Source organism: Cebus imitator, unplaced genomic scaffold (assembly GCF_001604975.1).
Source record: "Cebus imitator isolate Cc_AM_T3 unplaced genomic scaffold, Cebus_imitator-1.0 Scaffold508, whole genome shotgun sequence".
NCBI lineage: Eukaryota > Metazoa > Chordata > Mammalia > Primates > Cebidae > Cebus > Cebus imitator.
Window position 1 is genome coordinate 611,472 of NW_016107823.1, and position 14,338 is coordinate 625,809.

The 14,338-nt window shown below is 38.1% G+C and overlaps 1 protein-coding gene across 1 annotated transcript; it reads left to right on the top strand.

The window, feature by feature from the left end:
• Positions 1 to 1,765: 1,765 nt before the first annotated feature.
• Positions 1,766 to 14,008, top strand: WNT16 (Wnt family member 16). The gene is made up of 4 exons (XM_017513878.2): positions 1,766 to 2,152; positions 2,332 to 2,582; positions 4,427 to 4,713; positions 11,661 to 14,008. Exons 1-4 carry the CDS (start codon positions 2,058 to 2,060, stop codon positions 12,123 to 12,125), a joined length of 1,098 nt encoding a protein of 365 aa, XP_017369367.1. The 5' UTR covers positions 1,766 to 2,057; the 3' UTR covers positions 12,126 to 14,008.
• Positions 14,009 to 14,338: the final 330 nt, after the last annotated feature.

The window sequence follows — 14,338 nt, forward strand, 5'->3', positions numbered from 1 at the left end:
TCCATCATCAACTTGGTTATCTAAAATTTGGCTTTAGAGTCTGGTACATAGTGTACACTCAATAAACATTTGTTGGATAAAGAAGTGAATGGGATAGGATGAAAATTTCAGTGGGCTTTTATTGCTCTAAGCGGATTGATATAGGAGCAGCAAACGTTATCAAATCCTTTTCTTGATTTTTTCTTTTCTTTATATTATTATTATTTATTATTATTATTTTAGTTGAAGTCTTGCTCTGTGGCACAGGTTAGAGTGCAGTGGCACCAACTCAGCTCACTGCAACCTCCACCTCTTGGGTTCAAGCAATTCTCCTGACCCAGCCTCCCAGGTAGCTGGGATTACAGACGTGCACCCCCACGCCCAACTAATTTGGTATTTTTAGTAGGGACAGGGTTTTACCATGTTGGCTAGGTTGGCCTTGAATTCCTGATATCAGGTGACCTGCTGGCCTTGGCCTCCAAAAGTGCTGGGATTACAGGTGTGAGCCACCGCACCTGACCCCAAATCCTTTATTTAAGTAATTTGGCTTTGGGCACCCACTGAGCTGATGCATCCACCATGAGAATTTATCAGCACTTCAGAAGATCTCTGAGGACAGAAGATGCTTCTTAGAAACACCTCTTGTGTCTAATTAGGTGAGGCAGGCTTTTCTGACACCACAGCTAAATATTTTCCACTTGCCTTTAGATAGCTCTCAGAGACCTTCCATCCTACAAAACATTGATTAACTAACCTCCAAGTCTGCCAGTGACTGGAACACTTCCTGCTTCTGAACCATCTTTGGCTCCACGGAGTACCCTGCTAGAACTTTAATCTCTCTTACTGATCATCTAAAATTATTTTCTTTTACACTTGTGTGTGGTTGGCTTGCACAGTTGCAGAAAAAGATCTTGTCTTTATGAATTCCCACAAGACTAGGCACGCAGCAGGTGTTTAATAAGTACGTTTTAAAAAATTCGTCTTCAATGTGTAGCCCTGCCCAAGGTCTCCATGAAAACCGTATGGTGGAACTGGAAAAAAAGGTCAGAGTACATTTCTCATGTACTCTAGACCTCTCCAGACAGCTCTCACTTTCTTTGTCCCCATCTTCTGCAGGGGACCGACAGCGTTCTCAGGGACTGCAGGGAACAATAAGACAAACAGGGAAAAGGAAATCACAGAGCAGGATTTAAATATGGCAGATGAGATGCCAGGCTGGAATCTTCTCTTTTGCTCAAAATAAATGCATACATAAATGACGGTGACTGTAAGCCTGACAGCACTTCATCCATTCTCCAAAGTCTCCTGACAGTGGGACCTCAAGCAGGGGACTTGAAGGTCAATTTGTTTGGTACCAACTCTGACTCAAGAAGATTATTCTCCTGTGAGGTGAAGGAGAAGAAAAAAAGAAGGACAGTGACATTTTCCAGCCACTACACCCAGAGGGTAACCCAGATGTTGGTGGGATGGGTGGGACTCATCAAACCCACGCCTTGCCCCAGGGTTGCTCAGACAGAAGCGCCCTGTCAGTCTTCGGGTTGAATCAACCCCACGGCGACCCGCTCTAAGGAGACTGTGACAGCAGGAAAGGTCATGACACACCCGGGTCTGGACACGCTGTCCCGGAGGCCGGGCGCGCCCCCCTCGGAGCCGCTCTCCACCAATGAGAGCCTGAGTTCCCGAGATGACGAGATGCGGGGCTGCTGCTCAGCCAATCAGGCGCCAGGCGCGGCCACGGGGAGGAGATGGGAGGAGAGACCGGGGGCGATGGAGACGCTGATACATCAACAGAAGTTTCTCACCTAGGAATGCGAGGGGCGCTCCCTCATCGCCTGCATATCTCCACCTCTGCGCAGGAGAAGGGCCGAAGCTGCTCTCTCTACCTCTCCTACTGCTCGCTGCAAACGAGGGGGAAGCTGCTGAGAGCCCCTAACACTGCTAGCCTTTTAATGTTGTATGCAAGGAGGAAGAGGGCGAGGGATAACTTGGAGCTGGGCGACTGACCTCCGACCCGAAAGGCCTCTGGGGAGGGAGGGCAAAAGAGGAGCGCCTGGGCTGGGGGACTTGATGCGGGGGCCATGGACAGGGCGGCGCTCCTGGGACTGGCCCGCCTGTGCGCGCTGTGGGCTGCCCTGCTAGTGCTGTTCCCCTGCGGAGCCCAGGGAAACTGGATGTGAGTATAGAGGTGGCAGGGACGCATCGGGTAGGTGGCAAAAGGGGTACCCAATCCCAGGGAACTGCCAAATGAGGCTGGGGGAGAAGGGCCTGGACCCTCGGAGGAGTTGACCTAATTTTTCGGAAAACATCTGGGACTGGGGAGCGGCTTACGCTATGGGCGGCGGTGTCTTACAGGTGGTTGGGCATTGCCTCCTTCGGGGTTCCGGAGAAGCTGGGCTGTGCCAACTTGCCTCTGAACAGCCGCCAGAAGGAGCTGTGCAAGAGGAAACCGTACCTGCTGCCGAGCATCCGAGAGGGCGCCCGGCTGGGCATTCAGGAGTGCAGGAGCCAGTTCAGACACGAGAGATGGAACTGCATGATCACCGCGGCCTCCACCACCGTCCCGATGGGCGCCAGCCCCCTCTTCGGCTACGAGCTGAGCAGCGGTGAGTTCCGGGACCTTAGGGGTTGGTGGGGGACGGAAGGCGACAACTCCTCCACCGGTTCCTACAAATAAATAGTGCTTGCTACTTGGTTTTGTAGTTCTCCAAGTTCCAAAAGAGGCCCTTTAGTGCACGGGGATTGAGAGCTTCAGAGGCCAGACCTGGGGTGCAGGTGCGAGCCTGGAGGGAGGTGACGCCCCAGGTCCAGAGTGGAGCGCTCGGGGCTGGAGCTCTTCCTCTTTCCTGCGGCGCCCCACCAGAGTTGGAAAAAAACTCTAATTCTCCTACCCCGCCGGCCCCCTCGGACCCCTAGCGCCCCCCTACATGGGTGACCAGCTGGAGAAACATGATGTCGGTCACGGGGAATGCGGCTGCCGCATCTGCTTTGATTTAACCAGCTCCGCTGCGCACCAAGCCCTGGACAAGTGGCTAATTGCAGCGAAGCCCCACCTTTATTGGCTCCTAGGAGCACCGAATTGACAGAGTAACGGTGATTTTTAAAGCGACTGTCCGCGACCACCCAACCTGCGGCTAACCTGAGCGGGACCACTTGCGCGCTCCTTGGTTCTCTGTCCTATCTCTTTCCTCCTCGGCGCACTCCCGCAGCGCGGGAAGCTGCAGGAAAACAAAAGTTCCACTTCCACGTGCGTAGTGACTTGGTAGGATAAAGGTACAGGGAGCCAGGATTGTTCCTGGAATATCAGCAGATCCAAACAGTGTTAGGACTGGGGCGCTGATAGATGCGCTATCGTTTTTCATGTTCATTTCCGTTCCCCCTCCGCCTTTGACCCTTCTCCACGCGGTCCCTGCGCGCACCCCCGCCGAGCCGCGCAACTCCCCCGCTGCGTTTTGGTCAGCACGCCCTTCTGAAGGAGCCCTGGCCCCCGTAGGGGGAAAAAAAAGAAAGAAAGAAAAAGAAAAAAAAAAAGACGCGTTCTTCACAGTTGCTGAAATGCAGAAGCATCAGCTGTTGAAAAGGTTTATTGGACGACGGGCATGAAACTGTTTCTACTCCAAACTAAACATCTGGAAAGAAAAAAAAAGTTGCCTGCTGATTCCCTTCTAGTCCATGTTATTAATGTTTTGGTGGACTTTAATTTTCAAAGATTTTAGCTCAAACTGTACTGCAGGCGTGCTAAATGCATGATTTTCAATGTTCAATTTTTTTTTCAATAGAACTTTTGTTTTGCTAGTGACATTTTATTTATCTTACTTTGCATTGCTTTTAAGACTGTAAGAGGACTAGTTAGTACTATATAAAATGTTTAATTGTTTCATGTTAATGTAAGACTAATCTTTAATGTGAAAATATACTGTACCACTTACCAATTGCTTTGGTCTTAATTTTAATTTTCATTTTGATTTGTATTATTTATACAAACAAAAATCACACCAAAATGTTCAGCTTGTGTTCTGAGAGCACATTTCAAACTTAAAAAGAAAAATAATCTGGTTTTCTTTGGGTGTTGTATTATGGTTTGCAGCATCCATGCAAAGAATTTTTAACTCAGCATGCATCACTGAGGTATGGCTGTCAAATATGCACTGAACTGGGTACAAACGTACATTTTAAATTTTAAAAATAAAAAGATAATTTTAAGGTAAAGGGACAATGTATGACCATACAATATATGACAATCTCTTCAAATGGAATACTGAAAATTAATGTTACTTTTTAAGAGACTAGAACAGAGGAAATCTTCCTTTCTGAATATGTACTCGTTAAAGCATCCATTGTAAGCAATTGAAAAATACTTGTCTAGTAAGATGATGAGTAGGAGGCTTTGTTCTGAACATAAACAGAGAGTTGCCTGGCTCTCTAATTTAGCAATTTATATTTTTTCTAGGCACCAAAGAGACAGCATTTATTTATGCTGTGATGGCTGCAGGCCTGGTGCATTCTGTGACCAGATCATGCAGTGCAGGCAACATGACAGAGTGTTCCTGTGACACCACCTTGCAGAACGGCGGCTCAGCAAGTGAAGGCTGGCACTGGGGGGGCTGCTCCGATGATGTCCAGTATGGCATGTGGTTCAGCAGAAAGTTCCTAGATTTCCCCATCAAAAACGCCACGGGCAAAGAAAACAAAGTACTATTAGCAATGAACCTACATAACAATGAAGCTGGAAGGCAGGTATGTATTAGAAAACGGAATAATCAAAATCCAGTGCCTTCAGGTAATTAACTAGGACAGCACATCTGGATGAATCTGTCCAAATGACTTAAAAACCTAACACTGGCAGCCTTCAAGTGAGACGCTGAGAATTAACATTGTTTACAAAGACTACAGACACAGAAAATCTTCTTTTCTAAATATATATGCATTAAAGCATCCATGGTAAGCAATTGAAAAATTTCTTCTCTGGTAAGAGGATGAATAGGAGGCTTTGTTTAGAATGAATGTGTGTTCATGTGTGTGTGTGTGTGTGTGTGTGCGTGTATGTGTACACACACATTTGCATATATTTTACATAACACACACACATATATATATATATACTCTTTCATGAATATGTACTAATCACAATTTTGGTTCTCTATCTGATACGAGTTAAATCGTGTTATAGGATGTGTTTGTGGTTGTATACTGTGTATGCCTAAAACTTTAATTGTAATATAATAGATGCACAAGTGCCTGTAGGCTTCATTGGTTCTACCCCCTTAGTTGCAGAGCCAGAATAAGATCTACAGTATATGCCTTTCTTATAGGGCTGAATCAAATTTCATTTCCTCCAATTTAAATTTTTATTATATTTTTTGAAATCTACTTTTTAGTGGGCAGTGTTTCCTAAACACGTTGTGAGTTTTGTACTTACCTTTTTCTAGCAAACATTCTTAGTGAATACACACGCTTAACTAATATATTTTGTAAAGGAAAGTTTTTTTTAAGACAAATAGTTATTTTATTATAAAGCAATGTAGGTTCATTTCTAAAATTCATAAATGCACCTAAGCATAAAGAAGCTATAGATATGCTAAACATAGATATTTTATAATATAGGTATCTTAAAGATTCAGAGGAGGCACATTTGAAGAACCGCTATGTAATTACTGTCTTTTATGAATTCTACATTTTTACAGTTTTCTTCAAATGGGTCATTCTTTAGCTATATTTTACTTATACATATTAACGTTAGTGAAAATTGACACAATAAATTTTGAGTTCTACAACTTAGCTGGCAATTTATAGTGACTTTTCTAAAAGAGTCTAAATCCTTTGTATGAACATATATTTTCTACGTTGTAATAAACTTTTTCAGTATACGAATATTAGTACGTATCATATATTCTTGTAAATATTCAATAATTTATAAAGGTCCCAAAGTAATCATTTCAATCTGCCACATTCTTCTGAAATAAATAAAACAAGTTGCAATATCTCCTAGGAATCTTTAAAGTATATGTTGCATTTGTTTTTCATTTTTGGAAAGTGAATAAATGGAACCCATTTAGAATAGCTACAAGTTACCACCAGTTTTCTTTACTTAGTCAATTTCAAATACAAAAACAGAAAAGTCAGTAAATATATCACCATCACCATAACACTTCAAATTCAAATTTGAATTTTAATTCAATTTATTTAATTCAAAATAGCAAAATTGTAGGAATGTCAGTAAACAGCCATGTAAGCTTTTCGTATTTTTCTTTAAAAATATTAAGTTATTTTATTTACTAAAATGACTCTTGCCTAACACCATAGTTATGCACGTCTCTTTCTCTTAAGATTTTACATTTTAAAAAAAAATGAGTATGATGTTGCTTCAATTTGAACACTATCCAATAAAATAATGTTTATTATTTCTAGCATACTAATTAAAAGGGGTCAAATGTAATTAGCATATGTTGTTAAAACTCTGGAGTCAAAACTAGACATAAGATTATTCAAATTAATATAATTTTAAAACAAGAAAACAAATAAATGAATGCTTGCTATTAACAGAGCTTAAGCCTTCTTAGCCATTTTTTAAGGAAATTTGGTAGGGATTTTTAATAAACTAGAAATTCAAAACACAAAATCTCATGTTATAATTGATTCTCTTAAATAAAATCATCTTGGGTCCTGTAAATAACCCTAAAACATAAATATACTTTTATTGGTAACATTCGGCAGCTATTTGATTTTATTTTATCCTGTGTGTTTTTCAAACTAGGTAGGTAATATTCCTCTCTGTAACTATGACGTTAATCTTAAATTATTATTTATATTCTGACTTTATTAAAAACATACCTTTTATTCAGCATTAATTTTAATCCACTTTTACTGGCAAAAAATAATTTTCTAACATTACCTAGGTTCTTGCTGTTATCCTAACTAGCCTGAAAACAATTCAACTTATGCATATATGTACATTTTGTATAAATCTCTGAGTTTTCTCTACTGAATTTTTTTTCACATTGTTCATTTTTGTTTCACATTGTTTCACATTTAGATGAAAGCTTAAAATATTAGAAAATGTTTACCTGGTTATTTGGTAGGTACTATGCTGGTGTTTTTGTTGTTGTTTTTATTTTCTCATGAGGTATTATAATTCAACATAGTTTTGTATTTTTCTTTCTGTGGATGGGAAACAAAACAAAAACACCAAAAAACAGGTTTCCTGGTTATTACCTAACATGGAAGAGCAATCAACTCAATTTTTTCAACATTGGCAATTAGGATTTTAATCTAATGGGCATATTCTTCTGAGTAAAATTCAGGTCTGTATTCAATTGAGTTGATTTTCTTAGCCTCAAAATCCCAAACTCAAAATGTAGGAAAGCGTTCAGAAAAATGTGGGTACTGGCGCTTAGTAGTACTGTGAGAAGGATAGATGATTTTCTAACCGCTAACCTTAAATACTCTGATTCCCACTTGGTTTCTGACACCATTCCTAAAGTTATGACTCCAAGAATAATGTTCCTGAATGGTGATTGGCTAACAGAATGATGTGATGTCTTCCAGGGGCAGAACTTCTGGGAATAATGTGACTTGGAATATTTATGGGTATTTCTTTTGGTGTGCTTAAAATATTTCCATTCTTCCCATGTCCACCTCATAAACTTTTAAGTTTCCCTACCCCATAATTTGTTTTATGATGAGTAACTCAACAAAGTGGGAAGGGCTCAATCCCAAATTTTCATTGACCTATTCCAAGAATATTTATAAGTAGTTGACCAACACATAGTGTTTTGCTTTTCAGTAGGTTCAAATATATTTTTGGACAGAAAGGGCAAAATGGGTCAGAGGAACAAGAATCCTACGTACACCCGTCCAACCTCATGTCGCAGTTTTTATAAAAACTTAAATCATCTCATAGTTGAGAAAATGAAATGTTAGTCACAAAACGTTCCACAACAATTTTCTGGCCATTTTTGTAAAATTCAGACAAAGTAATTTACTGAAAAACAATCACCAACTGCCACATTACCGCTGAGTCAAAATTATGGAACCAATCAGTTCTTAAACCACTTCTCAAGTGGTTTCTGTGTTTACATTAAGTATTAATGATGCATCTTTCCTATTTCACTTCATTAGAAATTTATCAAACCAAAACTTACACAAGGAGCCCAGTAGATTAAATGTTACCCTCCTGATTGCTCTGACATAGTTTTAAAATATTCCACCAAAATGTGCACATCTGTTTGCAATAGTTAACAAAACATTCTTCTGTTAATATCGTTATAAACCTTAACAACTCAACTAGAGGAGAGAAAGGAATTTTCTTATAACCACACAGCACTCATTCCTTTGCTATTCTCTTATGTTCCTGTTAGCAGGAAATGATGGTGCTATCGCTGCAATTCAGAATGGCTATTTAACATTAATTAAGAATTCTAGAGGAAAACCTCCAGAATACACTTTTTGGGGGAGTGTTCATGCAATTTCCTTAAATATGCTTGCATTTTCTACTTTTATCTTTTCCTATTCTATTAAAATTATCCTGCTGCATATAAATACCTTATATCACTTATCACCAACTCTCCTTATGTAAGACAAACTTCTTAACCAGACTTTATTTTTCTGTAAAATTGAAATCATAAGTACCTGCTTATTAACTAACTACCTACTATGTGCAACAGATTTCTTCCTCTAAAACTAAATCAGGTAAAATATTTATTAAAATGTGCTCTGAGAAGCACTGAATTCTGTAGAATTAAACTTTGTGTAAGTGTGTGTATTTAACTGCCCTTGAATTTTGCATTTCATCAGTTCTGGGTGGTGATTACATTGCTTTATTCTAATTCCAGGTTGTCCAAGTTCTTTCCTTGGAGTATTATGGGGGTATAATCTTTCAAATTCTAGGGCAGGTTACTGATAATTTTTTCCTTGAAGATCATTTATCTTTCTTTTCCAGAATAGCTATATATATCTATATAGTTTATAGATATAGATATTGTAAGGATATGTACATACGTTTATAGATGTTCTAGGATATAAAAATAATATATATAATATAATAAAAATATTATTTCTTTTATTATGTTTATTGTTAGAGACACTTATAATTCAAAGGTAATAGAATAAAACTCTTAAAAAATGTCATCACTGAAAAATTATAAATTCTATGTATGTATTCAAAAGGGCTAATTTTCTAGGAGGGAAATCTTCCCATAATTTCAATACAAATTCAGCAGATGATATAATTGAATTTGAAAATCAGTCTCTTTTTATCCTTCAACCTGTGAGGTGGTGTGTAACTTTTGTAGAATAACACTATTATGGATGGGGTTAAAGCTGAGGGAAATGAAAGAGAGAGCCCAGCCGGCTCAAAACGATACCATTAACCTCTTAGCAGTGATACTTGTTTAAGAAGTGGTTTTTATTACTCCCCCTTAATTGAGTTTACCAACAGAGGATGAGATAAAACTGTTCAAGTGAGCTGGACCAATTATTCAATAAGCATTTGATGAGCATCTACTCTGCCCCTTGTGCTGTGCAAATTGGCAGCATATTACATGATGTATGAAGTGGCCAATAAAAGAAAAAGTCGGCTCCTCAATCATGATCCAGGGGGAGAAACAGCTTTAAACCACTAAGTGATGGTTGTAAAGATGGGTGGTCAGCTTAAACATGTAAACATACATTGTTATGTTTTTAGTGTTCTTTGGACAATTTTGTTTTTTTATTACCTAGCACTGATTGTGCTCTCTTTTTCTCATAACGTTCAGGAGCTTAAAATTTGAACAAAGGTAGGCAGATCACATTTATTTGAACATTTATTTGTCCGGAAGTGTTTTAAAGAATTGAGGGCTTCATGAATATGAAATGCCGTAAATTTAATGAAATAAGCCCCTGTGACATACTTTATAAATTGCTGTCATATAATTGCAGGACACCTTTTGCCCTGGGTTAAGAAGAAGTAGATGCATCTATTAGTTTCTTAGTTTTGTGAATTCAAAAAAAGCATATGTGCCATATGCTATAAAGGACATAATTTAAATATTATTCTGTTTATGATTTTAAACATACTAAGAAATATCAAGCATTGCACAAATCAATACCATATGCTCTTATTTGAGGTTGCAAATATTATTTGTGTGTAATATTGTCTCATTAGATAGTTCAGATATTTTTTATAGTTGTTTGAAAACATAACATTCTGCAGATGTCAGATTTGGTACAAAATAGCAAAGTGTAGTTTTGATTTTGCTGTCAATTTTGTAGTTTTGTAGTTTTGATAAGAACTGTAAATAGAATTTAAACTGTGAGGTTTTTCCTTTCTTTGGTGAGATTACATCCATAATTTCCAAGTTATTGAATGGATGGATCCATCTTTCATTTTACCCAGTATGTTGACAGAATGTCAACTCCACGGCTAGCCCTGATGATTTATTAATCTGTTCTGCCATCATCTGGGGATTGAAGGAAGCTATGCTGGCTAGCCTGGTATGTAAGAGATTAGAGCCCTAAACTTTTGAAATCTCTATATTGTTTTTGCATCCCTAGCCTCACTGGAAATGTTTATCTCAACTCTAACTGTACCTTCCGTTTTAGAGAAAGGGGCTTTTATTGAGACCTTAGTGTGTGCCAGGCAGTGGGCTATTACAAATATATGTAGTTTCATTTAATTTCTTAGTCTGTTTAAATTGAACTTAGCACTTAGAATTGGAAAACTTACATAAACATTATCGCCTTACTATTTTCCATGCTAGGATACTGCTACTAATTAATCAAGGATAGGACATATGTTTTGAATTAATTTCCCAGAAAAGGAGAATCTGCTAGGGGGAGCACACCACCACACTGTAGCCCCTTCTCCTTTTTACCAACTAAACCAGATTTGTCATAGTTTCTTATGTGGCCTGGAACCAGGAGATAGCATTGTTCCCCACCTTCCCCCCTCTCTTTATATGTAATTGACTTTTATAGTGTTCAAACTTGAGAACTCTCCATTGAATCGATAGGTCTTATCCCTGGATGCGCATTAAAATAATCTCAGCAGCTTGGTGAAAATACCATAGCCTGGACACCCCATCCCCAGCCAGACCGATGAAATCAGAATCTGAGACATTTGAGCATTATTTGTAAAGTTCCATGATGTTTCTATGCACCATGAGAGCTGAGGGTAACTTCTCACTCTGTGCTTCTCAAATTTTAATGACAATCTTGTGAAAATGCAGCTTTTGATTCTTCAGGTCTGGAGTGGGGCCTGAGAGCCTGCATTTCTCACAAGTGATGCTGATGTTGCTGGTCCCTGAGCTGAATTCTGATAAATGAGGAGTTGAATTGTTTCAGGAACATGCAGGCATGCATGAGCATCCTACCGTATTTGAAATTAGACCAGGGATTAGAAATAGAAGTAATTTCCTTTTGTCATCTCAGATAATCTCCACTAATATTAGTCTGGTCCACTACCTTAAGTACAACTTGGAAAGGTTTGATCTGAATGGTCAAGAAATTTGGACAAACATTTGGGACAAAAACCAAAGGACAAAACATTTGAAGTCTATGCAGTTTAAAAGATTATTTATGTTCAAAACCATCATTTTTATTCAAGAGAAAATAGACCCAGAAAATTAAGTGATTAGATATACTATGCTTCCGTTGTTGAGTAAAACACTTTATGATTGATAGCTGAACACAGTTACTGTTGGTTTCAGGCTGTCGCCAAGCTGATGTCAGTAGACTGCCGCTGCCACGGAGTTTCCGGCTCTTGTGCTGTGAAAACATGCTGGAAAACCATGTCTTCTTTTGAAAAGATTGGCCATTTGTTGAAGGATAAATATGAAAACAGTATCCAGATATCAGACAAAATAAAGAGGAAAATGCGCAGGAGAGAAAAAGATCAGAGGAAAATACCAATCCACAAAGATGATCTGCTCTATGTTAATAAATCTCCCAACTACTGTGTAGAAGATAAGAAACTGGGAATCCCAGGGACACAAGGCAGAGAATGCAACCGTACTTCAGGGGGTGCAGACGGCTGCAACCTCCTCTGCTGTGGCCGAGGCTACAACACACATGTGGTCAGGCATGTGGAGAGGTGTGAGTGTAAGTTCATCTGGTGCTGCTATGTCCGTTGCAGGAGGTGTGAAAGCATGACTGATGTCCACACGTGCAAGTAACCACTCCATCCAGCATTGGGCAAGACGCCTCAGCAATATACAATGTCATTGCAGCCAGGGGGTGCCTCTCCCTGTGCAGTGCTAGTAAAGTTGACTCTTACAGTGAAATCCCCAGAACCTTGGACCTCTCTGAGAGTTTCCTTTACTTGATAGCATATTTTTCTTTGCCAGATCAACCCATTGATCATGTGGATTTCTTGAGATTCTAACATTAAAAAGGTTTATATTCATCTTTTGGTGATTTGGGGACTATATATTGACAAATAAGGAAGACAATCTGTTTCCTAAGCAAGAAATAACAGGAAAGATCCCTCATGCCAGGAGGCCTGCCATACTCAGTATAAGATCCTTGAATATGGAACTTAGTTACAGGACTCAATAATGGAGGGTGATCATTACTCATTTTTAAAAGACACCTCTTATAGCAACAAGGAGACGTTAACACGAATCTCATTTATTCTGTCAATATTTTAATTGAAGAGATTATACTGTTTGGGCATAGACAGAAGATGTTGAAAAGTTAACATAAGCAGTGGGTGCTGACTTATCCCTTCATGAACTTCCAAAGAAAGGTAATCAAAAAAAGAACCTTCCTAAGTGATCCCTAAAAAATCCTTGTTACAGATGTTTAGTGACAAAGAATCAATATGTAAAAAGAAAATGGATGATTTAGATTTTAAGTGCCTTTAAACTGAGAGAATCTAGAAAAAGTTCCATAGGTATATAGCCGTCTTTCATCTTTAGATTCATACTTTTATCACAGACCAGTTTCCACTGTTAAAAACCCACCTCTGAGATACTAGGGGGGAGAATCCTGAAACATGCGAGAAAAGTAGAGGCAAAAAGTAGAGGTAAAAATATAATTTCATACATTGTAAAGAAAAAGCACCCTTTAAATGTGTAAAGACAGTATTTTGTAAAGTACTTTGTTTAAAATGTTTCTATTTTGTAAATACAGTATTTAAGTTATATAATCTATATTAAAACTTAAAACATTTGACAAAGCCCAAGAGCTAAGGCAGTAAAATTATCTCATAAATAAGTTTAACTTTTTTTTTTCATACTAGTAACACTATTTTTTTTTTTTGGACACAAAAGAGAATTTAATTTAGCAGTTAGTTATATGGAGGTGTTTCTTGCTAAAATAACAGTTTTACATGTTATAGATTAAAATAAGCTGCAAAATATGAAAAATTGTGTTATTTCAGCAGTCAGATTAATTGAATTCTCTTTTCACATTAGTTATGCTTAACTCATAAGGTTATAATAAATTATATAGTAAAAGTCTTAACTGGAAAAAAGAATCTAAATCGGAATAGTGATCAATTTATGGATTTGATATCCTGGTTATTTATTATATTTTATATAATGCTGCATTTTTATTTGAATGTTGAGTGGTCTTTCTTGTTTTAATATTCATGCATGTATATTCATCATATTTTACAAGGTTCCTGGTAAAAATTACAGGGCTCTATTTAAGGTTGTATTTTAATGTAAATGCTTATTTTTTTTTATGAATTGTTAAATATTTCAGTATTATATAGAAAAAACAGAATTTCTAAATTCAGAATGGAAAAAAAGGGAATATTCATTTTCATATTAATAAGACAAAGAAATGTTTCCCGGTCCCACAGTCTTCATTCTATTTCCCTTTAATTTCACTCACTGAGGCAGAGGAATAATTTTTGGAAAAAAGCACACCCATGGAAAATGTCTCAGGTCTAATATTAAAATCAAGGCTAAGCATTTAACTGTGACTCCTAAAGTTTGACAAAGTTATAATTTACTAAATGAGAGACACAGAAATGGCAAATATAAATATAGTGCATATTTAAAAGTGGTTTTCCATTCTTTAACACCCATTGAATAGAAGAATCTGAAAAGAGACACTCTTTCCTGCTTATTTTTTCAAAGTAAATCTGTTTTATCTTCATTGAACATAAGCACCCACAGAAAGACTGTAGTGTCTATTAACAACCAACTTCTTCTATTAATTAGAAAACTTTTCATATTACCTTATCAACTGGCTGTGAGAATCTGGTAGTGTCTAATTTACAAACACTTGATCACTGTTTAGCCATTGTTTTAAAAACAGTGATGCTAACTCAGGCACCTCTATCTGGGATGCCTAAGCAAAAACTCTTCCTGACTCTAAACCTGTGTCTTCTGGTTCTTCTTTTCATCTCACCTTTGATATCACCACGGAAGCCATC